The following is a 24205-nucleotide window of genomic DNA, read 5'->3' as shown; positions in this document are numbered from 1 at the left end:
TATCAACCCCAGACAATGCACATTTGCTGCTCAATGTAATTCTTAAAAGGTGGGGCTCATGTTGGGCTTGATGTGATTTATGGTCAATCACGGAATAAATTAGATCATATGCAATGTGGGACAATCCATTAGCTGATTTTGTCACTGAGGATAAAAGGAATGCCTACACCTCCGTGCAGATATTGTACAATCATGCAGGAAATATGGCCTCATGGGACTGAAAGACGTGGTCACTTCAATAAATATTAATACATAGGTTTGGAGCTCAGCAGGAAATGGGCACTCACTCATATTGAGGATGACATTGTGGATATTCCTAAAATGAAGGCAGGGAATTTTACACTGTGTGGCTTCTGTAAAAGCATGCAAAATGAGATAATTTGCCATTATACAATATGTTCTATGTATTAGTTTTTTTTCTTGATTTTTCTTTTCCAGATTTCATGATGTTATCTGATAAATAGAAGGGAAGAGTGCAATCTATCTTTCTGTCGTCCGTCCGTCCGTCCGTCTATCTATCTATCCATCTATCATGTCTGTCTCTGTCTGTCTATCTATCATGTCTGTCTGTCTCTCTGCTTGTCTATCTATCTCTATCTATCATGTTTGTCTGTCTGTCTATCTATCTATCTATCATGTTTCTATCTATATATCTATCTATGTCTATCATGTCTGTCTGTCTCTCTGTCTGTCTATCTATCATGTCTGTCTGTCTCTCTGTCTGTTTATCTATCATGTCTGTCTCTCTGTCTGTCTGTCTATCTATCAATCTATCTATCATGTCTGTCTGTCTCTCTGTCAATCTATCATGTCTGTCTGTCCGTCTGTTTGTCTATCTATCTCTATCTATCATGTTTGTCTGTCTGTCTGTCTATCTATCTATCTATATATCATGTCTGCCTCTCTGTCTGTCTATATCTATCTATCATGTTTGTCTATCTATCTATCATGTCTATCTATCATGTTTGTCTATCTAACTATCATGTCTATCTATCTGTCTGTCTATCTATCTATCTATCATGTTTCTATCTATATATATCTATATCTATCATGTCTGTCTATCATGTCTGTCTGTCTGTCTATCTATCTATTATGTCTATCTATCTAGCTAGCTAGCTAGCGCAAGGTCATTACCAAAAGCCCTTTGAGGAACTGTGGGTGAGCCACAAGCTCACAGTTTCTGACAAAGGTATGAAGACCTTCCGAGTTCAGAGGAGGGGTTGGAGGCGACTTATGGGAAGGGGATTTGAGGATTACGTTTTCAGAACCTACAGCACACAAAGGAACACACACAAACATTGTCCACAGACCAAGCAATGTCACGTCAGGCATAACATGATTATTTACACTTTATCTTTACACTTGCCTGTGCACGCAGCACAGATTGGAAATGATGGCATATAAAAAGGCAATGATTACAAAGACATGGGATTAAAACCACTTTACACGCTTTGCACCTGCACAAATCACTGTAAAATCATACTGGCAATTTGAGGACAAAAGGTCTACTTTTCCTGCACCAGGGTTTACATTATCTACCAGTATTACACAACAAATACGTTTACACCATTAGAGCACATTCCTGCTTTGATCTCTGAAGAAACATCTGGACGGGAAGAAGCAGTCACGAGAAACCGCTAATGACATTTTTGAAAGCATTATGATCTAATTTGTTTTAATTCATAGCTCCAGTTGTTTTGTTTGTTTGTACAGCATCTTTTCCCATGCTGGACACATGCTCTAGCATCTCAACAGCATTCAGAGTAAAGAGTGCAAACCACCGAAAGAGACCTGAGCAAAGACCGCTTCGTAAATTTAGCTTTCAAAAGACAGGCCGAACACAGTAATGATGCATCTGGTGAGCTTTCTGGCATGCCTTTTTAAAGCCTCAATTACACAGTGATTCTCCCGGCAGATGTTGGAAGAATAGTGGGAAGCCAAGCTATTTGGTTGGGAGAGCAAAGTGTTTAGCAGGTGAAACAGTATCCGTCATGTTACCTTAGATTTTAGGAGGGTGAGAGCCTGTCTTTTTAGTCTTATCATGTTTTATATATTTCGTAGATACATGAACAAGAACGTCATTGCTTCACATTCTCCATTCACATTTCTCAGGGTTGTCTTGACTTTTTATTAATATGAGAATGACTATTCTGCCACAAAATGACATAGTAGGTTTAGCTGAATTTCACACATTATTCACTTGCACAATAATCCACAAGTGTTCTCTTTATTTATGGACCGGATTGGAAAAGTAATGTGAGATGAAGTTAAGAGTCACATCATGTTTTGCTTGGCCAAGTTCACTGGACTTAAATGGAATCAAGGACTTCCTTTTCAGCGCAGGTGACCCTTGTTTCCTACAGGATGATGCCTTTCCCAAGCTGCATTAGCTTGTGGTTAAGTATCAAGTGTCACAGTGGCTAATCACACACCCAAGAATAGGCTTCAACCCACACAGACATCTCAGAGGATTCTGGGGGTAATTTTACACCAATAGTGCCATCTAAAGGTCAAAAGGAAGACACATCTATTGTATAGGCAATATTATTTCACAGCCCAAAATGATGGACATCTGAACCATTACATAACAATATAATATTTGAATAATACCCTAAATAATTTTTAAAAAGTATATATTTAAATATATATATATATATAAATTACATCATTTCATATAATGTAATGCTTGATTCAAAATATGGACAAAACCGCTGTGAAAAATCAATATGGAAAATTCCTTAAAAATGGGAATGTTTCTTTTAAGAACTGTTCTCTATAGGTTCTTTGGTGAACCCTAAATGGTTCTTCAATGGCATCACTGCGAAACCCTCATTTGGAAACTTTATTTTTTAGTGTAGGCTAGACACTTAGCTGTCAGTAAAATAGCCAGTTTTCAAGGTTTTATGTATCAATTGTACAAATATATATATATATATATATATATATATATATATATATATATATCAACAAGCAAAAACTGCCCAAAACATTAATCTCATTAAGTGTTACAGAAAAAAATAATAAAAAGAAAACATGTTGCATGGCTGCAAACAGGCAGCATATCTCACATTGCCCTCATCATTTAGTCTTGTTGATCTGCTACATGTATCCTCAGTGGAATCTGATCCATCTGTCAAACACTTTTTAAAGGCATTAGAGTTCGAATCATAAAGGAGTTGACAGAGGGTAAAGGGGTGGAGGGGTTGCCCAGGCCAATGGTGCGTCCCCACCTTTCAGCCTCTGCTGTGGGAGAAGCAGGACTTGTGTGCTGGAAGCGAAGAATACATGCCTTTCATGCGGACCTCCAGCATCTGTCCTAAAGGAATCCCACCAGCAGTTAATGAAAGGCACCTTTTCCCTAGAGGAGGGAAAAAAAGCTAATTTGAAGAAACTCGACCCTACTTTGCAAATCAGTCAGTAGATATCTGATTGTCACTCCAAGAGCAGGGGTCTAATCCTATTGTTTTTTCTATAGGATTACTTGTGCTGGGTACCTCTCCCCCTTTGGCACTGCACGGGAGAATAGACAGATTAGGGGATTAGCTTGTATCCTCCTAACTTGTCAAGCTGGGATGTAAGGATCCATTGACTTCTCTGTTCTGAATGAGAGAAGTGCTGAAAAAAGAGAGAAATGAAAGCCAGTGAACAAGAAAAATTCCTGAAAGAACAATGTGATTTGTTTGCTTTTGTTCCTTTTAACTTGGCTCAGTTCAAAGAGTCTCACCTAAGAAGCCGCAGTCCCAAGTCTGAAAGATATGTCGCAGGAATAAAGCAAGTATAAGAGCCCTTAGCTATGGCTGTCAAAATAACATTTAGCACAAAACAAACAAGTTTACTTGAGAGAGATTACATTGATTTTGCAGGGATCAGTGGTTGTCACTTTCTCGATGATACTCTTGCTGTGTCCGAAACCTGAACCATGCTGCCTTCGCAGGCAGGATATGAAGGCTGTAGAAACCAGTGTTTTCACAACATATCTAATACCATGCCTTCATTTGCTGACATTTTGAAGGCAGTATAGATGTACCCTGTGTCTGTAGATTGGCATCTGGTGAAGTTGGGAAAAGAAGAAAATTAATTTTAAAAACCTAACTATTTCTAACAATAAATAATTAGACTAGTAGTTACTTAATATTTGTTTGCCTGAAATGTTTCCAGACTGGCCAGCAACAGTTGCTTTTGTACACGGACATGCAAAGACACGCTTCACTATATTAAAATGAAAATCAAAAGTTTGACTTTAGTGAAAAGAAAACACTTGAGATACCTGAATCCAGCATCTTTGTCTTATGTTACACACTTTTAATAAATTGTTCTGGACTGTTTCTAGTATTCTTAATATTCTATATGTATTACTGGATTCATCCAAGAAAAGATTTGGTTAAACTTCAGTCAGTATACTGAAATTCAATTATTAATATCCATACTTATATAGGCTACATTTATTAATATAAGAATTAATAAAGTAATTTAAAAATATTAGAAAATTCATGAAAAATAATATTGTATTCATTTTGTCTATCTATCTGCTTGCTTGCTTGCTTGCTTGCTTGCTTTCATTTTTGCATAGGGAAATATGTCATATCCTGCCCCTTTAAATTCAATGTCAGCTGATTTCTTGTTCTCAGCTGGTAAAGAACAACAAAGTCACGCCCTACCGTCTCTTTGGTTGTTTTTAAACGACAGATAAATCAACCAATCGTGACTACGTTTATTTGTCAAAGCAGGAAGTGTTCGCTTGAACGGACCAATAGCAGCAGGGGGCGGGGCTTGAGGAGACTTTCGGAGTTTGTGAGAGAGTTGAAAGAAAGAAGAAAGAATCGTAACTGAAGCTAGCTCGCAGGCTAGCTGAATGTCCTGCCGTGTCGCAGATGTGTCGAAAGCCACGGGAAAGGGCGGAATGTGGGGGGTTGTATATATAAAACTGGGCATGGGGTTGTTTGTAAGTAACGCGGTTATTGGACCAGTCGGTTCGGTGTCAGTGGAGGCAGCGTTGACCGAGGTAAAGACACTGTTAGCATCATTAGCCTAGCCGGTAGACTGTGGCTGCGTCTCCAAACCTAGTGTGCTGCCTAGTAAGACAGCATTGGAATGCATCTTAAGTGCGTCAAACGTTGTAATGGTGCCCAGAATGCTGTCTAATTAGTCAGCTCATTGGGTTTTGAGGCACAGCCTGTGTGCTTGTGTCCACAGCGGTGACAACAAAGATTACTTAGACTTTTGAGTCTGACATGCCATAAACATATTTTACATGGTTCATACTTGATCTTTTTCGTCCTTTTCTAAACCAAATGATTCAGTTTTTATTTATCACAAAGGTTAGGAAGTTGACTGCCTGGAGGTCTGATCTGAACAGCTTTAGCTATGTTCTTTAAACGGCTTTTAAAGTTGTCAGCTTGACTAAATGTAGAGTAATACAGTAACAGTGTCAAGTCATTAGAGATCATGACTTTTAAGTGTAAACTGTTTTTGGTAAAACTTGTAAAAAAAATCTAGATTGTGTATAATAATATAAGATGCTATGATTTTTGGACCCACTGTATTATAAGTGTCTGTAATATATTAAATCATGTTAAATGTCTACTATACTAACATTTTAATTAATAATTTGATGCAATGCACTTATTGTGTACAACATGTTTACATTGTACTTATACATATATGTACTGTACTGTGCAAAAATCTTACCCACCTTAGCATTTTCATTATAGTCTCCAAGACGCTTGAAGAAACCTTCCTGCAAAGCTAACTGAAAAATATGTGCAAGTGTACCTCAGACAAAAGCTGTTTTAAAAGCAAAGGGTGGTCACACCAAATATTGATTTGATTTAGTTAATAGAAGTTAATTGATAACTAAAATCTATTTATGACATTATTTTTGAAAGCATCCTCACATTTACAGCATTTTTAAGTGTCTAAAACTTTTCACAGTACTGTAGCATTGCAGGAAGGTTTCTTCAAGCGTCTTGGAGATGTTGCCACAGTTCTTTTGGTTAAAGGCTGTCTCGGTTTTTTCTGTTTCATGTAATCCCAGATAGATTCAATGATGGTGAGATCAGATCTCTGTGGATCATACCGGCTGTTCTCAGACTTCTTGAGCATACAAAAATCTCACTGGATTATTACAATTAATGGAAAAAGGAATGTTTGGAAATGTAAACTGATATTTCCTACTTGCATACTACAGCAAGAGAGGGGCTGAAAATACTAACGTGCCTAAGACTTTTGCACAGTACTGTGTGTGTGTAGGTGTATATGTATATATGTACATATATAAAAAAATATTTATACTGCAATATTTTATTTTTCTAATCTCAAATGTGCGCCTGTTAAAGAAAGGACAGAAAGGAAAGTGTTACAGTTGTTAGTGTATGGCCTTGTCTGCTTTTGAGTAAGTGATAAAATGTCTTTGTATTAAGTTTTAAAAGTCTTTCTTAAAGTCAACAATTTGCAACCTAAATTACCTTAATTTAGATTCTCATTTAGACCAATTCAAAAACGTCAAGAAATATGAATCTGTAAATAGAATACAATTCTTTGGCCAGTTTGTTCAATTTCAATCTGGCTGGGATTACAGGTAAATACACAACCAGATGAATGATTCATAACGCTTTGTCTCGTCCCTTATGTTATTCTTTCTGAGTGATAGGTAAATAATTAAAAAGGCCTGTCTATTATTACTGCTGCTGATGAAGTAAGGGTGTACAATAGGGGATTTTTCAGGCCGAGCCATGTTTTATCTGTAGCCTGTAGGGTTGTGATCGTTCTACAATAAACTAATTGTTTAGTGACATTTCGAATTGTACAGTTGACTCACTGTGATTGACACTTTAAAATTGGCTGTCTAGAAAAAGCACATATTTAAAGATTTCGCTGATGATGGGCTGAGGCTGTTTTGACTGTTCTCATTCTGGCCTTGACTGTGAAAGGCGTGTGTGTTTGAAGATGCTCTTCTTCTCTCTGTTGTGACAGGTGGTAGATCAAGGTCAGGCAGTGAGCTGTTTGCTCTCCACAGGTGTTATCTCTGAGGGAACGTAGGTGCCTGAATGATAGGCTGATCTACTAGATCTACTAACATGACTGAAACCACAAGCTTTATGCCTGTGAAATGTTGAACATTTAGAGTGGGACTTGATTATATTAGATAATGAAAAGCAATCACTACATCACAACCTTTTTTCACATGAGACCCCCATTTTCAATGACACAGTACTGTTCAAAAGTTGGATAGGTACAATAATAAAAAATAAAAATTCTCTTATGTTCACCAATAGTTTATTGAAAAAAACTATACAACAGTAATGTTGTGAAATATTATTACAATTTAAAATAACTGTTTTCTATTTCAGTTTATTTTAAAATGTAGTTATTCCTGTGACGTCAAAGCTGAATTTTGGCAGCCATTACTCCAGTCCAGTCTTCAGTGTCACATGAGAATTTCTCTTTCAGGATTCTTTGAATAGAATGTTCAAAAGAACAACATTTATTTGAAATAAAAATGTTGTACCTTTTGTATTATAAATGTGTTTACTGTCACCTTTGACCAATTTAATGTGTCATTGCTCAATAAAAGTAAAAAAAAAAAAGGAAGAAAACTTACTGAGCCAAACCTCTGAACAGTTGTAGCCCTATACATATCAGAGATACAACACCAAACTTTAAAAAAAAAATTTAACAGACGTGCACATTTTATATTTTTGTGAGAGCTTATGAATTTCTTTTAAATACCATGATCAGTACAGTGCAAAAGTGATCGCCTACATTTTCAATGACTTGGTTCCACAATTGTTTTTCCCATTCATTTTCTACATAAGGATTTAAAAAAAAAAATTGGTAGGTATAAAGATTGAACCATAAATATGGGGGGAAAGAGACAAGGAGAAAGGCCCTATGTTATTTAAAAGATCGCCAAAAATGAAAGTTCTTTTAACTTTTAATCACTCTCATTTTGTTCTAAACCTTTATGACTTTATTTCTTCTGCGAAACAAAATATATATTTTGAGAAATGTCTGTTTTTGTATCAATGCAATGAAAGTCAATGGTCACCAAAAAATTTTGGTTACCAGCATTTTGCAAAATATCTTCCGCAGAAGATATAGGTCATACAGGTTTGAAACGACACAAGGGTGAGTAGGCCTAAATGATGATGGAATTTTCATTTTTGGGTGAACTAGGCTATCTCTTTAAAGGTTAAAATTAAGAAGCTCTGTAAACAGCATATGTACCATAATGTGGACTAACCGCAACACCCATACACCTCATAATTCAAACGTGTGCCTGTAGCTACAGCAGTAGAGCATTAGTGCCAGCAACACCCAAGTTTATAGGTACTTTTCCCAGGAAATGCAAAAGCTGATCAAATGTGTATACCTTTAGTAGACATGAATGGGATATGTCTGGAATTCAATCTTAAAGTGTCTGCATCACTTATGGTTCATTGGTTGAATGCTTTACAAATTATCACTAAAAATATTATCTGGAACACTTGCTGTTGCTCTCTCTGTGACTAGGAATGTGTAATAATTAACTAATTAACCTTCAACTCAGCTGTTTGCTGCCAGTTGCCATCCCTTCTATGAACTTTTTGGCACTATGTCCGTCCTTACACAGGTTTGCAGCCCTGAATACTCAGACTTTAGCTTTCAGCTGCTTGTTATCGTTAATCGTTATCTCAACCCAACGCATTGAGAAACAAACATGCAAATAAATTACCAACCAAATATAAAACACATTTTTATTCACCTATGTTTCCATGAGCAAATAATAACTGGGCTAAGTTATTATGCACTGCAAATACATTTGACCAACCAAACGAAAGTACATTCTATCCATGATAGGCTATAGGCCTACCTGATGATCAGTAGCGGTTTACTAAATACATATCTATTTAAAATAAGCACTTAACTCAAAAATAACTATTAATAAAATAACTAGAGAACTGGCTTGAGCCCCCGAGCACCCACGGGATCGGCGCCTATATGGCATTTTTACTCGAGTAAAGATTATTGTTCCTCAGGCAAGATTTCAGTGTTACTTTCATTTGTATCTAGCGCAATGCTTGAGACAACTGTGAGGCCAGCAGTTGTCATCATTACTTTGTGTATGTGAGAGGGAGGGAGGCACAGACCGCTTGTCTGTTCATCCTGTTTACTTGCATTCCCTGGCAGCGCTCGCTGGGTCTGAAATGCCATGAGGGAGGCTGTGTATGTATGTGTGTTTAAAACGAGACCCTCCGGCTAATAAAGGGGGCAGTTCATGTCGCACTGTACCATGTGTGGGTGGTGGGTGGCCCGAGCCCGACCTTATCTCTGTCTCTCTCTTGGTCTTTGCAGCCCTGTGTGTAACAAAACTCTGTCTCTGCTGTGTTGATTTTCCTATCAGACGCCTATCATGCCTTTTCTCCTGGGGTTTAGACAGGTAAAACGAGACCACAGGAATCAGCATTTTATTAATTTAATTAGCAAATGTAACTTGAATTGCATTCCGTATAATATAGTCTGAACACTCAAGGGTTTGCGTAGCGATCTGCCTCTGAATTGTATTAAAGAGCTTTTTAACCTGTATGTAAAGACAGCCTGATGTCACTGTGTTGGGGACATTTATTTACTTATTATGACACAGTGACATCAGGATGTCTTTACATACATGTGATAATAAAAAGCTCTTTAATACAATTGAGCGGCAGATCGCAATGCAAGGAAATGCCAGATATGTCCAAAAGAAAAAAGAACTACAACATAATCTATTCTTTTGGCCCTATTTTGCATTGAAATTATTTTTTTTATGTGCCATGAAAAAGGTTTTTGGTGCACTAAGCTCCTCTGATATTTGTGCTGATTATATGCTTATATTTTCTTTTGGGTTTTGCAGAACCGGCTGCTTTGTGTAGGAGTGAACAACCAGAGCTACTTCTGTGATTCGGGCCACTGCTGTGGAGAATCTCAGTGTTGCAGCTATTACTACGAGGTGTGGTGTAAGTATCTGAGTCCCTGCTGCCTATACATGCTGTAAGATCAGGTCAGTCCATGGTGTAAATGCTGTTCGCTATAGTGTCTGAAACATCCTCCAGTTGCTCTGCACTTGTATTTAGTTACTTCAAGTCTGTATTAGCCATGTGACGGTATCAAACTTTCATGATGCGATAATTGCTGAAGCTTTTATCATATTGCAATAAGTTGCAAAAAAATGTAAACACTTTTTTTCTTATTACAAAAAGAACTGAACATTGAAATACAATAAAACAATACACAAATGTATAAAGTAAACAAATGTTTCAAACAGATTAAAGTGCAAAAAAGAATTATAAAGAACAATAGGTAATCATTCACCAAAGGTCTCATTAGTTAACCTTAGTTAATGCATTAACTGTTTAAGTATTTGGTGCTGTGACAAACACCATCTGAATGGCTGTTTAAAATATTTAAATACTGTTCAGAAACAGAAAGTAGCACAGCTGTTACCAGTGTAATGGCTGCATTTCTGCTGTTCCATCAGTGCCATCTGCTGTCAGTGAGTGAATGTGTATTTTCATTCAGCTCGTCTCCTTCACTCGTTCTGCCATGCGCTTCTTTTCCGTGTTGGGCTTGTTTACATCTGAGTGTGTGCATGCCTCTTTGTTGTACATTTTTACCGGTTGATTGAAAAGTATTCTTAAAATGCATTCTAAAAATTTGAATAATACTGACCGTGCATGGTCAGTATCGTGATATATTGTATTACCGTATATCGGCACATATCTAGTCTGTATTGGTTTGTATATAACACACTTATCGGCCTGGATGTGGTCCCAATTCCAGAACACTGTAAACTCTGATGCAAAAGGCAGTCTGTCTAGTTATTTAAATAAGATTACATCTGATTCAGAAATGATTCAGCATTGAAATACGGTTGTAATAGCATTTAGGGGTGTTACATGCCCACCTGCATTTGTTCTCAAGTTGTTTGCAGTAAGCAGCCCAAGCTTATGATGCCAGCAATGGGTTGGACAAGAGGCGACATGCCTTGGGAAAAGACACCCAAGGCACGGCTCATGTTTGACACTGTAATTGTTTTGTTACCGTAAATAGTAATTAGATTTAGGTATTCAATCGCGCATCTGACTGGAATCAGATCTGCAGTAATTTCAAGCACATATGTAATTGAGCTTACAGTACAATGGATATGCCAGTTTTTGGTTTTTTTTTTTTTGTCCTAAAGAATTCCTTTTAACCATCTTTCTCAGTTTTTTAATAATGGGTCTGATTTGTGTGTGTTGCTTTTAACTTTTGTGTCATTGGCTGGCCCTGATCTAGTTGTTGTTCTGCCCTGTTCACGCCTGTTGGCTGTGTTTCTGTGTTATCAAATTACCCCTCTCCCTCTGGTGTACCATCTATTTTAATAACTAAGGACTAACCTCATCTTCACGGTAATTGCAGCACATCGTCTGCTGAGTCAAGGGGCTGCACTTTGGGTTTTGTACATCATGCCAAATACATGCGACCCGGGCAGACACAAATCCAGTGTAACCGGATCAGACCAGATCCTGTAAACAGCTGCCTTAAATTTCTTAACCCCCCTCCCCTTCTGCCAGAAAAGGTCTCTGCTTTATTTGGGCCAAAGTTTCACACACTTGTCTCACATGACATGGACCTGCATGGCTCTTACTGTTGAGTGATGAGCATCCCAACCTAATGTCCAGTACATTCTTCTCCTGGGATCTGGTGCCAGATTGTTAGGTTGACATAATGCATTTTTGTACCATTATGGTTGCATTTTATAGATTTTTTGTATATGATACTAAAGGGTTAGTTCACCCAAAAATAAAAATTATCACATAATTTACTCACCCTCAAGGCATCCTAGGTGTATATAACTTTTTTCTTTCAGCCAAACACAATCGGAAAAAATATATATATATTCTGACTCTTCCAAGCTTTATAATGGCAGTGAATGATAACTGAGATTTTGAAGCCCAAAAAAGCGCATCCATCCATCATAAAAGTAATCCATACGGCACCAGGGGGTTAATAAAGGCCTTCTGAACCGAAGCGATGCATTTTTGTAAGACAAAAATCCATAATTATAACTTAATAAACTGTAATCACTAGCTTTTGGGCTTCAAAATCTCATTTTCTATTCACTCCCATTATAAAGCTTGGAAGAGATTTCTTTGATTTCTATTAATCAAAGAATCCTGAAAACATTTATCAAGATTTCCACAAAAAAAAAAGTTTTTTAACATTGATAATAATAAGAAATGTTTCTTAAGCACCAAATCAGCACATTAAAATGATTTCTGAAGGATCATAAGCCTTTGCCATCACAAGAAAAATATTTTTTTAACATATATTAAAATACAAAAGTTACTTTAACTTATTAAAAATATTTCACAATATTACTGTTTTTTTCATCAAATAAATGTAGTCTTGATGAGCATAAGAGACAAAAACATTTTAGAAAATAGTACTGACCCCAAACTTTTGAATGATATGTGTATACAGCTTGCAGCCAATCAAAAAGTCGGACTAAAAAAAGTACACTGTGGGTGGAGCCACAAGATGCATTCAAAAAAGAAACCAAGCAACTTATAAAGCATCTTGTCAGTCAGCACTGTTGACAACAACTCAAATAACATGGAATAATTTTGATTTATGGTGTGCTGCACCTGGTTAGAACATGATGTTCTCTTTACTCATTAACACTTAACAGTATTGTGTTTTGTGCTCTTTCATCAGGGTTTTGGTTGGTCCTGACGCTCATTATCATTCTGGGCTGCTGCTGTGTGTGTCACCACCGCCGAGCCAAACACAGACTACAGCAACAGCAGCGGCAGCACGAGATCAATCTCATCGCTTACAGAGAAGCCCATAACTACTCCTCTCTACCCTTCTACTTCAGTCAGTACCCTCTTCATTCCCCTGTCATTCTCCCTTTAATCAATAAAATACGATATGAATTTAAAAAATAAATAAACCTGTAAAATAAAGAGATTTAAACGGTTTCACTTTAGTTTAGGGTCCAATTCTCACTATTAACTAGTTGCTTATTAGCATGCAACTTACTAGGATATTGGCTGTTTATTAGTACTTATAAAGCACATATTAATGCCTTATTCTGCATGAACATATTCTACATCCCTTAATCCTACCCAATACTTAAACTTAACAACTACCAAACTATTAATAAGCAGTAATTAGGAGTTTATTGATGCAAAAGTCATAGTTAATAGTTAGATAATAGTGAGAATTGGACCCTAAACTAAAGTGTGACTGTTTAAACTTTAGATAGCAACTTATTGCTTCTGTAATCCTATTATTGTATATTTCACAAAGAAGAAAATGGAAGTAAATACTAAGTATGCGGACTATGAATCCTATTTTCTCAACAAAAAAAACATGTAACACTAATTTTACATATAGCACAGTGAATATAACATAGTGACCAACTGTATATAGCTCAGCAAAGTTTAAAATCAATGATTTAAAGTTGCTTGTCCTGTATGCATCTAAATCCAACGTTACTTTCTGTCTACTAGTTCTGTCAAATAATTTATTAGATGATTGTAAATTTAATTCGCAATCATGCGTATATACTATAGGCCTATAATTTGCGAGTATCAGGGAGCTGCTATCTATATGCGGAGTATAGAAATCGCTTTTGAACGCACGCTCGCTTTTCACTTTCGAATTCGCGATCACGCGTACTCTGTGTATAGGAAGTGGCGATACTGACCGCACATTTACATGATAAGATATTTGTCAATGATTCTCTGGATCTGTTGTGCACTAAATCGTCCAACATTGTCTGGTCAGTGTGCTGTGACTCTGCAGCTCATGCTGTATGGAGCACAGCAGACAATTTCAGTTTATAATTGCAGCATCTGTTGTCCAACTGAACTAAATGTTTTTTATTTCAATAAAAAAAACTAAACTCCAACGGGGGCGGTGCCGCGTGGGAAAGTAATGTATTGTGCATGGCTGACTACCCCGCCGAGGGCAAGTAATGTATCAGTGTATGGCTGACTACCGCAACAAACCTAGCAGGCAGCCTTTAAATCTACTCCTTTGTTGATGAGCGCTTCTCATTACAAGTTTGAAAAAATGGTTACTTGGCACATGTTCCCAAATTCATGTTAAAGCGCCCTAAACTCAAACCAGGGATGGAAATTAACTTTTTTGTCCACCGGCCACTGTGGCTGGTGGATTTCAAAATCTACCAGCCACTCAATGTTTTTACCAGCCACTTTCTTGTTTTTAACCGACAATGTGTAACTGCATGTGAAAATTAATACTACAAGAATACTTAAGCAGTTTATTTAATCTCAAGTCTCAATGAAATACTGACATTTTCTCTTTCTCTCACCCTCGGCCTCATCCACCTAATCTGTCATTTATTTTTGTTTTGATGATAAATTGAGCCAGCCTCCAAAAGTAATTAACCTGTCCTGTGATTTTTTTTTTCTCTCACACAACACTCTCCAGACACGGATTTATGAGCTATAGTATATTGGTTGCCTTTACATTAGAATAATATTTAATATAATCTAGATATGAAATGGAATAAATAGCATTCAATACAAAATGAATATGTCTCATATATTGAAATCAAGTTTTATGTGATAAAATATTTGCTTTGTTGTGCATTAGAACCACATCAGGCATTTAGTACAAAATAATTTATTGAAGCATCCAGATACTTCACCACGTGACAGCAGCTAGGCTCCTGATTGGTTAACGCGGCGCGAATTGACGCCAAAGTTCAGATTTTTCAACTCGGGCGGCAGATGCGAATTCGCGTCAAAAGCGTGAATGCACAAAAGCACTCAATAAAATCATGCGCGCGGAACGCGTCAGACGCTCGAACTTGCCGCGCGAATGAGGCGTATTCGCATCTACCACGGCGCGCTCTACACCTCATTCGCGCCGTCTTTGCATTGACTTAACAATGAAATCACTCGCGCCAGACGCTCTATTCTCGTCTGGTGTGAACGCACCATGATGTTTTCTCTGCAGACCTCTACGCCTGCGATGTAACGCCACATTTTTGTTTGAAGGTGTGCCTCCTCTAAAAGTGTCCGCCGTCCGGGTAAAACAGTATGCTATTTTTATTTACCCGCCACGGTGGCCGGTAGGTGAAGCGAGTTTACCCACCACAACACAAAATCACCCGCATCTGGCTGGTTGCGGGTGCTAATTTCCATCCCTGACTCAAACAGAGATGGAGTTTGTGTGGATCAGCTTTTACTGTGAACCGAACCACTCTGAGAAGAAGTGTCTCAGAGTGGTTCGGTTCACAGTAAAAGCTGATGATAAACACCGTTAATAAACACTGATGATAAACACTGACCAAACACCGGCGGATAATGAGCCGCTCAAACAAAGTTTGCAGTCCAGTAATAACTGTAAATAGCTTACAATTATATCTGAATCGGAAATTAATCAGTTTATTATAGAACTAGTAGATCTATTCATGGAAAGTAATGTGTGCTTTAGTGGTCAGTCAACAAATGCTGTCAAAATCATCTTCTTTTCCTCTTTTCCAGGGTTCCTGTCTGGCTACCTCTTACCCGCATACGAGGAAGTCGAAAACAGACCTCCGACACCCCCGCCTCCATACAGTGCCTCTCAGCCAGCCCAGTCCACCAGCTCGGAGCCCCTGTGCTCTGAACAACCAGATGAGCACTGTCCTCCATTGCAGTGCAGCCCCACTGCCCCGCCTGCATCTGAGAACTGTTCCCCGGGACCCTGCGTAGAGCAGCCACATTCTCCCACCACACACCGCCCTGCCAGAGACGCCCACAAACCACAGTACCTCAGCCTAGAGGACAGGCAGCTCCAACAGGTGGCATGCGCTACCTCACACAGCCCAGTCAAACAGGGCAGCTCCAGCGAGGACCTGACCGAACCCGGAGAAGACTGTTCTCCCGAAAGCCAAGACAAGACTCCAGGGCGCCACCGGCGCTTTACGGGCGACTCTGGGATTGAGGTATGCGTGTGCAGCCAGGGGAAAGACGGAGAGGAAGAGGAGGAGATGAAAGATCTTGTGGGGCATTTGGATGGAGGGGAGCTCGAGGAGCAGGACTTCTGTGATAGCTGCAACCCCCGTGGCAGCAGCCCTCCTCTGGGTCCCGGGGATGAGGAGCAGGGCCTGGCTGCCTCAGACATGCCTCTGGAGCACAGAGAGCCTCAGCGACCTCCAGTCTGCCTCCATCTGCACACTATCAACGAACAGGACGGTCCACATCACGGCAACAACACGGACCCCCAGAGTTGAGCACAGCCAGTTCCAGCAGAGACTTACTTTAGACTGCTGTCTCCCTTTACTTTCTTAAGATACATCAGTTTGTACTGTCAGCTATGTCACTTTGGGTGTACTTCTCGTGTGTGTGTGTGTGTGTGTGTGTGTGTGTGTGTGTGTGTGCGCATGCGAAAGAGTTTTAAAAGGGCGTTAATGTGTGAGTCCTCACGGTTTTATGGATTAATAGGGTAATCTATTAAAGACGTTAATAGGTCTGTTGCCTCACAGAGAGGTCGCGATCAAAACCACAGGGGAAATTCTCCCGTTTATAGCCTTATCGAGCTCTGGGTGACATGCCTGTAGATTTAAGGCTTTTTGTCAGTTTTTTGGGGGCTGATTGCCTCCTGAGATGAAGTTGGCACTCAAGGTCTGGGGATATTGATTTGTGCTGGTTTTTGCTCCTGAATTCGTACTTTTAATATTCTTTTTAAATACTTCAAGGGATGGTTTACCCTAAAATGAAAGTTCTGTCATTAGTTACTTTCATCTTTGAAACAAATGAAGATATTTTTAATGAAGCCTGAGAGATTTCACCAAACACCATTCCACCAAAACCATGTCGCTTTAAAAAGTTAATAAAATGATATATCCATATGCACATACGTGGAGCACATCAAATATGGTAAACAGAAGCTAAAACGTACTTGCTTGGAATGTGACAACCGATCAAGCTTCAGCAAGAGCCCATGAGGCTTCTTATGTGTCAAGCAAGTACACTTGAACTTCTGTTACTGTATGTTCGGTGATCAATGTTTATATGTGAATAAAAGCCTAAATTAGATCTGTTAATCATATTAAATGATGGTGTCTCTTCAGAAGACTTGGATTAAACCGCTTGATTCATATGGATTTATTTTTAGGGGGAATGGAGGTGCAATTTCAGTGGAGGGACTGACATTTTTCAGATTTCATTAATCTTAATTTGTTTATATTGTACTCTTAAAAAATTATATTGTGCACAAAAAAATGGAAAAGACAGCCACTGAGCGGTCTGCTAACACTTCAGAGCTTTAATATTCAGTTGTTGTTTTTTGTCTTTATTACATGTCCTTTAAAAAAAAAACTTTTTATCTGGAGTATCTGCATGATGCTATTCAGAAAAATGAAGGAAAATAATTCTGTTTTTTTTATTATTATTAATAATAATTCCTAGCAGGGTATGGTTGCCATTTAGTTTCATCATTGTACATGGTCTCGGGCTCTATCCAATATTTAGCATGATTATTTGCAGAAACTCGATAGATCCACAAACAAAAACTGACTTTATCCACATACTATATAGTAATACATTTTTAAGTTCATTATGCAAAGACTCTTCAAATGAAGGCTGAAAATACCTTTGTGTATAGATTGAACCCAGCTTGTACATTTACAATAGGTGCCTTTGTTGATTCAAGTAGTTTTCATATGCCTTAAAGAGAACAGTATGCGTGTGTCATAGAAGTTCTGCATAAAATAATTAAGGGCCAGTATGAGTGAACCTTTTGGTCAATGGTAACTTCTTGTTTGAAAGGATCACTTGATAAGCCTTCCATAGATATGTTTGTTGTTTGCCTTAATTTTTTTTTTTCTGTACTCTCCCATAGTGCTTTAAAATTGTTTTTGTATCCTAACACTGTAAGGGAACTCTTGCACCACTAACAGTAACTTATGTATAGGCCTTATTACATAAAATAATCTTTTAATGTGCGTTTTATTGTAGCAGATCAGGTAAGGTTACTGTCATGCTAGTGTAGCACTTATGTCGGGTTCATGATGAGATTGAGATTTATTTTTCTGTGGCGGTGAGACTGTCCAAAGCTGCTCCACTGCATTCCCTAGACTGTGTGTGTGTGTGTTGAGAGAGAGTGTCATTGTGGATTCCTTTAAGTGGATCGTTCTTCAGGCCACTGTGTTTGTTTGACCTTTGGTTTGGATTAGCAGTTAGGCGTCCTTTAATAGAGTCTTAGCTTGGGCACAGATGGCTTTTCGGCCCTGTTGATCTCCAGATCAGAGTGTTCCTGTGTAAATGGAGGCTAATTTTCTTTCAAACGTGATGTGGCTGATAAATTAGGTTCCTAGTTTGTTAGCTGGAAAAACTGGTTTTGGGAGGCAGATTCCAACACAGACATGATGCCTTCAAATACATGTATGTAGTAGTAATCCAAATATTGAGTGTTCTGAACTATTTAGACCAGTTATATCATCATAGTTAAAGCATTTATCAAAATATTTGACCGATTAAGGGAAATCTTGAGGTTATGAAGTCAGTTCAGTGAGGATTTCAGCGACGATGCTCATGTCGTTCTTTCTGTAGCTTTAGTCTCCATTGTTTTTTCTCGTCCTTTGATGTTTGAGACCAAAGGTATATGAATAAAAGTGGAAATCTGAGTTATATGTTGGATAGCTCACTGTGAATGAGATGTTCATTTTGCCTAAATAAGTTGTCATTGCACTGTTTTGACACTGAGCGGTGAGTGTGGGAGTGCTTGAAGGTGACGAAGGCTTTGCAAGCCAATTGGGTTTTTCTTTTTCTTAAGCTTTGATTTAAGCCTGGTACTACGTTTTAGTTTTGTATCTGTAGTCACTTTCTTTTTATATAAAACTGTATTTTCTGCATTTTATAAGAAGACTCAACCAAATTAAAGAGTATCAAAGAATGTTCCAAATAAATAAAAAAAAGTTATTAAAGCCAATGAATTTCTGTGAGTGATTTAGTTATTTAGTTTGTTTTTTGTAGCCTTCGTTACGCAAGTATTTTTGCCATTAATTTTTCCCATAGGAATTTTAAAAAGTCTTTTTTAAAGAGTTATAAACCATGAACCAAGCCATCCAGCTACAAGGTGAATCAAAACATTACGAACTTTGATTTGATGCAAAAAAAGTATTTGAAAATTGGACAAAAATACATAAGGTACAAGACTCACTACTTCACTTTAATGAGGGAAAGTATAAACAGCATAATTAAAATTAAAATGGTGGATAAATATAAAATGTTGTTTGATGTTTATAGAAACAATGCATATACAGTATACACACACACACCTATTTAAGTAAGAGTGCAGGGAGATTGATGTCATTCTCTGGTGTAGCTTTCTTTCTTTGCAGAATCATGGGTAATGTAGTTTTCCACCAGGACTTACACCATTAAACACGATTATAAAACAAAGTTGATATAATGTAGATTGAGGACTTGAACGAAAAAACATATACCATTGATTAACAACCTCAAAACTCAAAAGTAGGTCTGTGTTTAAAAGTTTTTAAGTTTGTGTTAAAAATCAATTCCCCTTTGGAGAAAATGAATGGGATTTTTACTTTTACTTTATTCAATTACTGCTGAAGATCGATTCATATTGTCTCAAGAAATGCTTTTTGTGATACTGGATAGTAGGCTTTATAATTTTTTCCAATGTATTAAAATACATACATTTACTCAGCAGTGTTGCATTAGTGGAGATTTTTCCCAGTCTGCTCTCAGTTTAGCAATGACCTTGTATTTCTCAGGTTGAAGAACCACACCAAACTTGCCCTGGAGGTCGGGCAGAGGCTTGCCAGCGGGCATCTCTAGCGTGAACCTTTGCAAAATCCATGAGAGGAAGAGGAAGAGTTCCATCTTTGCCAGAGCCTCACCAAGACAAACGCGTACTCCTGCGCCGAATGGCAGGTAGCTGGCCGATGGGCAGCCCAAACCATCACCCTCCTCGTTCAGAAATCGTCCTGTCAGAAGATGCACTGTTTTGGTAACTTTCACAGACACACACAAATTTTAGATGTCATTGCAGATTCTCACCTGGGTCAAATAGCTCAGGATTCTTCCATTCCTTCTCATCATGATGTAAAGACCACAGATTAATAATGACTCTGGTCCCTTTCTGCACAGTGTATTCTCCCACACTACAAGTGAGCAGAGAAGAAATCAGGACTCTACAGTATTTTATGTGAACAGTTTAGTTTTCTCTTCATTTTCAATAGGGTTAGGGTTCAATGGGGTTAAATACGTTTAAAAGTGGGTGTTTCAAACAATGATCATTAAATAAACATCAAAAATAAATATTAAATTATATATATATATATATCTATATATATATATACACACACATTTAATATACAGTTGTAATTGTAAATCAGTTTTATTGGCAAATTTAGACTTTCAGCTGTTTGCAATGAACAAATCGAACAAAAGTAAATGAAATAGCTCAACACAATAAATGTTTCAAGTGGTTTCCCTAAATTCAACTGAAAATGAAACTTTTAATGACTTCTACAGTTTCAAAATTATTCAACCCCCTGAATAGAATCCTTCACAACAGCACAGATCTTCAAAACGGGTGTTTTTCTCAAGAACACCCAATGCAACTAATCAAGGGCTTCATTAGTTGCACCAGGTGTGTTTGAGCTAGAACACATGAAATATCTGAACTGTCTAGGTTTGTTGAGTGTCATGTTTGACTGCATGTTAGAAATATTCAGTGTCACATGATCCTTCAGAAATCATTCTAATATGCTGATTTGCAGCTCAAGAAACATTTCTTATTATCACGGATTCTTTTGAACTTTCTATTCATCAAAAGTTTTTTTTGAAATCTTTTGTAACATTATAGCTACATGTCTTTACTGTCACTTTAGATCAATGAAATGCATTCTTTCTGAATAAAAGTATTATTATTTTTATAACTATTAAATCGTAGTGTTATTACCTGGAGTCTTGGAGCGCCACATGAGGGATGAGGAGTGGGGAGACGGGTCGGATTCTCAGGACTTCTCTTATAGTGGCCTCTAGATAAGGCAAATTCCCTCTATCACTGAGCTGAGGGTGTCTGTCTTTTCCAATCTTATTGTCTAGCTCCTCCTGAATCTTTCTCTGCACCTAATGTCAAATGCAATGTTTCATTACAAGAAAATATTAATTAATTCAGTACAGCCAGCTCAGCTGTGACTGTGAGCAGCTTTATTTACCTGTGGAAAATGGACAAGGTATGCTATTGACCATTTCAGTACAGTGCTCGTGGTTTCCACCCCTGCCCCGAAGATGTCCCCCACAGTCATGAGCAGGTGGTCTTCAGTTAAACCAACATCGTGAGAGCTGGTGTTGTTATTCTCTGAACTACGTTTGGCCCTCAGAAGTGCATCCAAGAGGTCCCGCTGGACGTTATCACTGTAATCCACCTGTAGAGGGAGACAAATCCCAGGGAATTGAGCGAGGCTTTTTCTCTAAATGGACTTGAATGAAAACTGCTGTTTCGAGGCACTAAAACTGTCTTATAATTATTATTCATGCAGCTTTTATGATATCATGTTAGTTACAGACTACACAGAATATTTTGTATTTCTATTTTACCTTGTGTTCCTCATATTTCTTTTGAAGCAAATTGTCTCTGATGGAAACACACTGTCTTAAGATTTTGAGTTCTTTATTTGGGAATATCTTGAAGGAAGGAATACATAGTTATGATTTTTAATACATTTTAGTTAACAAACCAGTTGTAACATCTGAGTGTCATAACTTTAATATGCACACTACTGTTCAAAAGTCTGGGGTCAGTAAGTTTAAAGAAATGAATATGTTTATTAATCATTAAAATATTACAAAAGATTTATTTCAAATAAATGCTGTTCGTTTAAACTTTCTTCGCTCTTAAAAATAAAGGTTCTTTATTAGCATTGATGGTTCCATGAAAAACTTTTTAAACCCATGGAACCTTCCCATTCCACAAAAGGTTCTTTATAGTGGAGTCTGATTAGTTACATTAAAATTATATACATTTTATTCTATTATATTAAAATGTTCTTTACACTAAGAAAATATGGTTCTTTTTTTATAAGAACTTTTGTTTGGGGAACCCAAAATGATTGGATTAATGATGCCGAAAATCAGCTTTGCCATCACAGGAGTAAATTAGCCTATATATTCAATTATATTAAAATATAAACAGTTTTTTAAAATTGTAATAAAACTTCATAATATTACTGTTTTCCATTTGATCAAATAAATGCAGCCTTCGTGAGTATAAAAGACTTACAGACTTAAACATTAGAAAATCTTTTCCGACCCCAAACTTTTGCATAGTGTAAATTGATAATTCTTCTATAAGACACATATTGAATTAAATCTCACCTGCAGCCATGGGAAAGTATCCACCAAGCTGTCCTTAGCAACTGTATCCACGATACCCTGGCTGTACTGGAGCATGGACTCAAACTCAGCATCTCCACGTTTGTATGAGGAGTTGAAACACAAAGCACACACCACGTTTGTGACGGCACGGGTCAGCTCCGGTGCCAGATCCACAGCGCTGTTCTGGGTTTCAGTCAACACTTCACACATAGAGCCCGCCTCCCTGCAAACTTTAGAAGAAGAATTGAGTAGCAGGTTCTGTAAAATACATATTTTATATATTCTTTTCATATTTGTATAATATCATGTCGGCTGCTAGCTGCAGTACTCACTTATCTTCTCAATAGAAACTGAACCTTCACCAAACATACAAAGAGCTCCATGAACCATTTTCCGATGGAACTTCCATGTGGAACTGTAGTCAGCAAATGCTATATCTTTCCCATCTCGAGTTAACAAGTCTGTTGTAACCTTTAAGATAATTATAAAAAGCCTCATTTAAAAAAAAAAAACTCATACTCATCTTATTACACTGTAAAATTAAAAAAAAATAAGTTTAGTCACCTTGAAATGTGAAGTTGTACTAAGTGACAATTTTGATATTAGAGTTGACTAAACTTAAAATTTTAAGGCAGCATGAACACTAACTTTTTTAATTGAAACAACATTTTTTTTAAAAGTGCAGTATAATTCAGTTGCTGATGAAAGTGATTTAAAGCAGTTTACTTACAGTTCGTGGCCTCCCTGCAAATATTTTTCCTTTTTTGATCAGGACCTCTTTTGCATGATGGTGGTTGTTCACAATAAGGATTTTGTGGGAGCCCATCATGAGGGAATAAATATCTCCATATTTCTGCTGCAGTTGTTGAAAGAAGATGTGTGGAGGACTGTCGCTCACAAGGCTGAGGAGACTCCCAATGATGGGCAACGAGGGGAGGCTTGGAGGAGATCTGTTCCCTGGCACAAATCCATTCATCTTCCTTTTGAGATACAGCGCAGCCAGAGTTACTGCAGATAACAGACATGAACAGAGAAGCCATGGCAGGATGAGTGGTTCAGACATTGTCAGTATACATTCAACCAAGTTGTCCACCAGCTCTATATCCAAAACAGCACTGCCCATGTGTGCAAGCCGAAGGAGACTTTTATGCAAAATCTTCAATGCCACCTCCCTGACCCTGAAATAGTTTAGCTTCATCTATCTAAGTGTCATCGGGGCTGTTTTCAACAAAGCTGCTGATTGGATCTGTAAGACTGAGAACTGTTTGAGGAACGACCACTCCTCGAGAAGACAAAGGACCTTGCTGGAAATTACCATTTGAACTCACCATTTGAGACAAAAGTCTCACCTAAATATATGGTTTTAATGTGAACAATTATCATAGAGTTTTATACATGTTTGGTATCATTTGAAATTGAGTGTGACTGGTACAAGTGTCTCATTCCAAAATAAGTCAAACAAAAGGTAATAAGGTTTTAAAGAGTTTAGAGATAACTGGCACACAAAGGAATGTGGTCTCTACAAAAGGAGACAAATGGTCTCTATACCCCCAAAAGGTGTAGCCTCTGAATGCAAATATCCATAATTGTTAGCACATGTTTCTATGTGAAAGAAGTTTCTGTCTATATAATGAAATGTAGCAAGGGGCTCTGGTCCTACCCCAGATCAGCCCGTGAATGCTGAGAGCCGCCGGGACTCTCAGCATCATGTATTTCCTAATGTCGGGTTCATATATCTTCTCTTTATTCCAGAGCATTTGATGTTTTGTATTGATTCTTTTTGAACTGATTATGAAATTACCGGACATAATAAATTGTAAACAGTTGATTTT

The 24205-nt window shown here is 37.7% G+C and overlaps 2 protein-coding genes across 3 annotated transcripts; one reads left to right on the top strand and one right to left on the bottom strand.

The window, feature by feature from the left end:
- The first annotated feature begins 4783 nt into the window (after window positions 1-4783).
- On the top strand, window positions 4784-17061 carry wbp1la (WW domain binding protein 1-like a). 2 transcript variants are annotated; one of them, XM_056238026.1, is made up of 5 exons: window positions 4784-5002; window positions 9334-9418; window positions 9872-9974; window positions 12715-12876; window positions 15522-17061. In XM_056238026.1, exons 2-5 carry the CDS (start codon window positions 9392-9394, stop codon window positions 16250-16252), a joined length of 1023 nt encoding a protein of 340 aa, XP_056094001.1. In that variant the 5' UTR covers window positions 4784-5002; window positions 9334-9391; the 3' UTR covers window positions 16253-17061. The 2 variants fall into 2 exon arrangements, with proteins under 2 accessions (XP_056094001.1, XP_056094000.1); XM_056238025.1 differs by lacking the exon at window positions 9334-9418 and having other exon boundaries at window positions 4785-5002.
- Window positions 17062-19675: 2614 nt separating this feature from the next.
- On the bottom strand, window positions 19676-23674 carry LOC130072784 (steroid 17-alpha-hydroxylase/17,20 lyase). The gene is made up of 8 exons (XM_056238031.1): window positions 23104-23674; window positions 22706-22844; window positions 22374-22603; window positions 21597-21683; window positions 21215-21424; window positions 20956-21125; window positions 20049-20152; window positions 19676-19975 (listed from the first exon to the last, which is right to left on the bottom strand). The coding sequence occupies exons 1-8, from the start codon at window positions 23569-23571 to the stop codon at window positions 19692-19694; spliced, it is 1692 nt and encodes a 563-aa protein (XP_056094006.1). The 5' UTR covers window positions 23572-23674; the 3' UTR covers window positions 19676-19691.
- Window positions 23675-24205: the final 531 nt, after the last annotated feature.

Source organism: Rhinichthys klamathensis, unplaced genomic scaffold (assembly GCF_029890125.1).
Source record: "Rhinichthys klamathensis goyatoka isolate OS25496 unplaced genomic scaffold, OSU_Roscu_1.1 h1tg000505l_1, whole genome shotgun sequence".
In the NCBI taxonomy this organism is placed as follows: Eukaryota; Metazoa; Chordata; class Actinopteri; order Cypriniformes; family Leuciscidae; genus Rhinichthys; species Rhinichthys klamathensis.
Note: the sequence above shows the minus strand (reverse complement) of the source record. Positions and strands in the feature narration are given on the sequence as shown.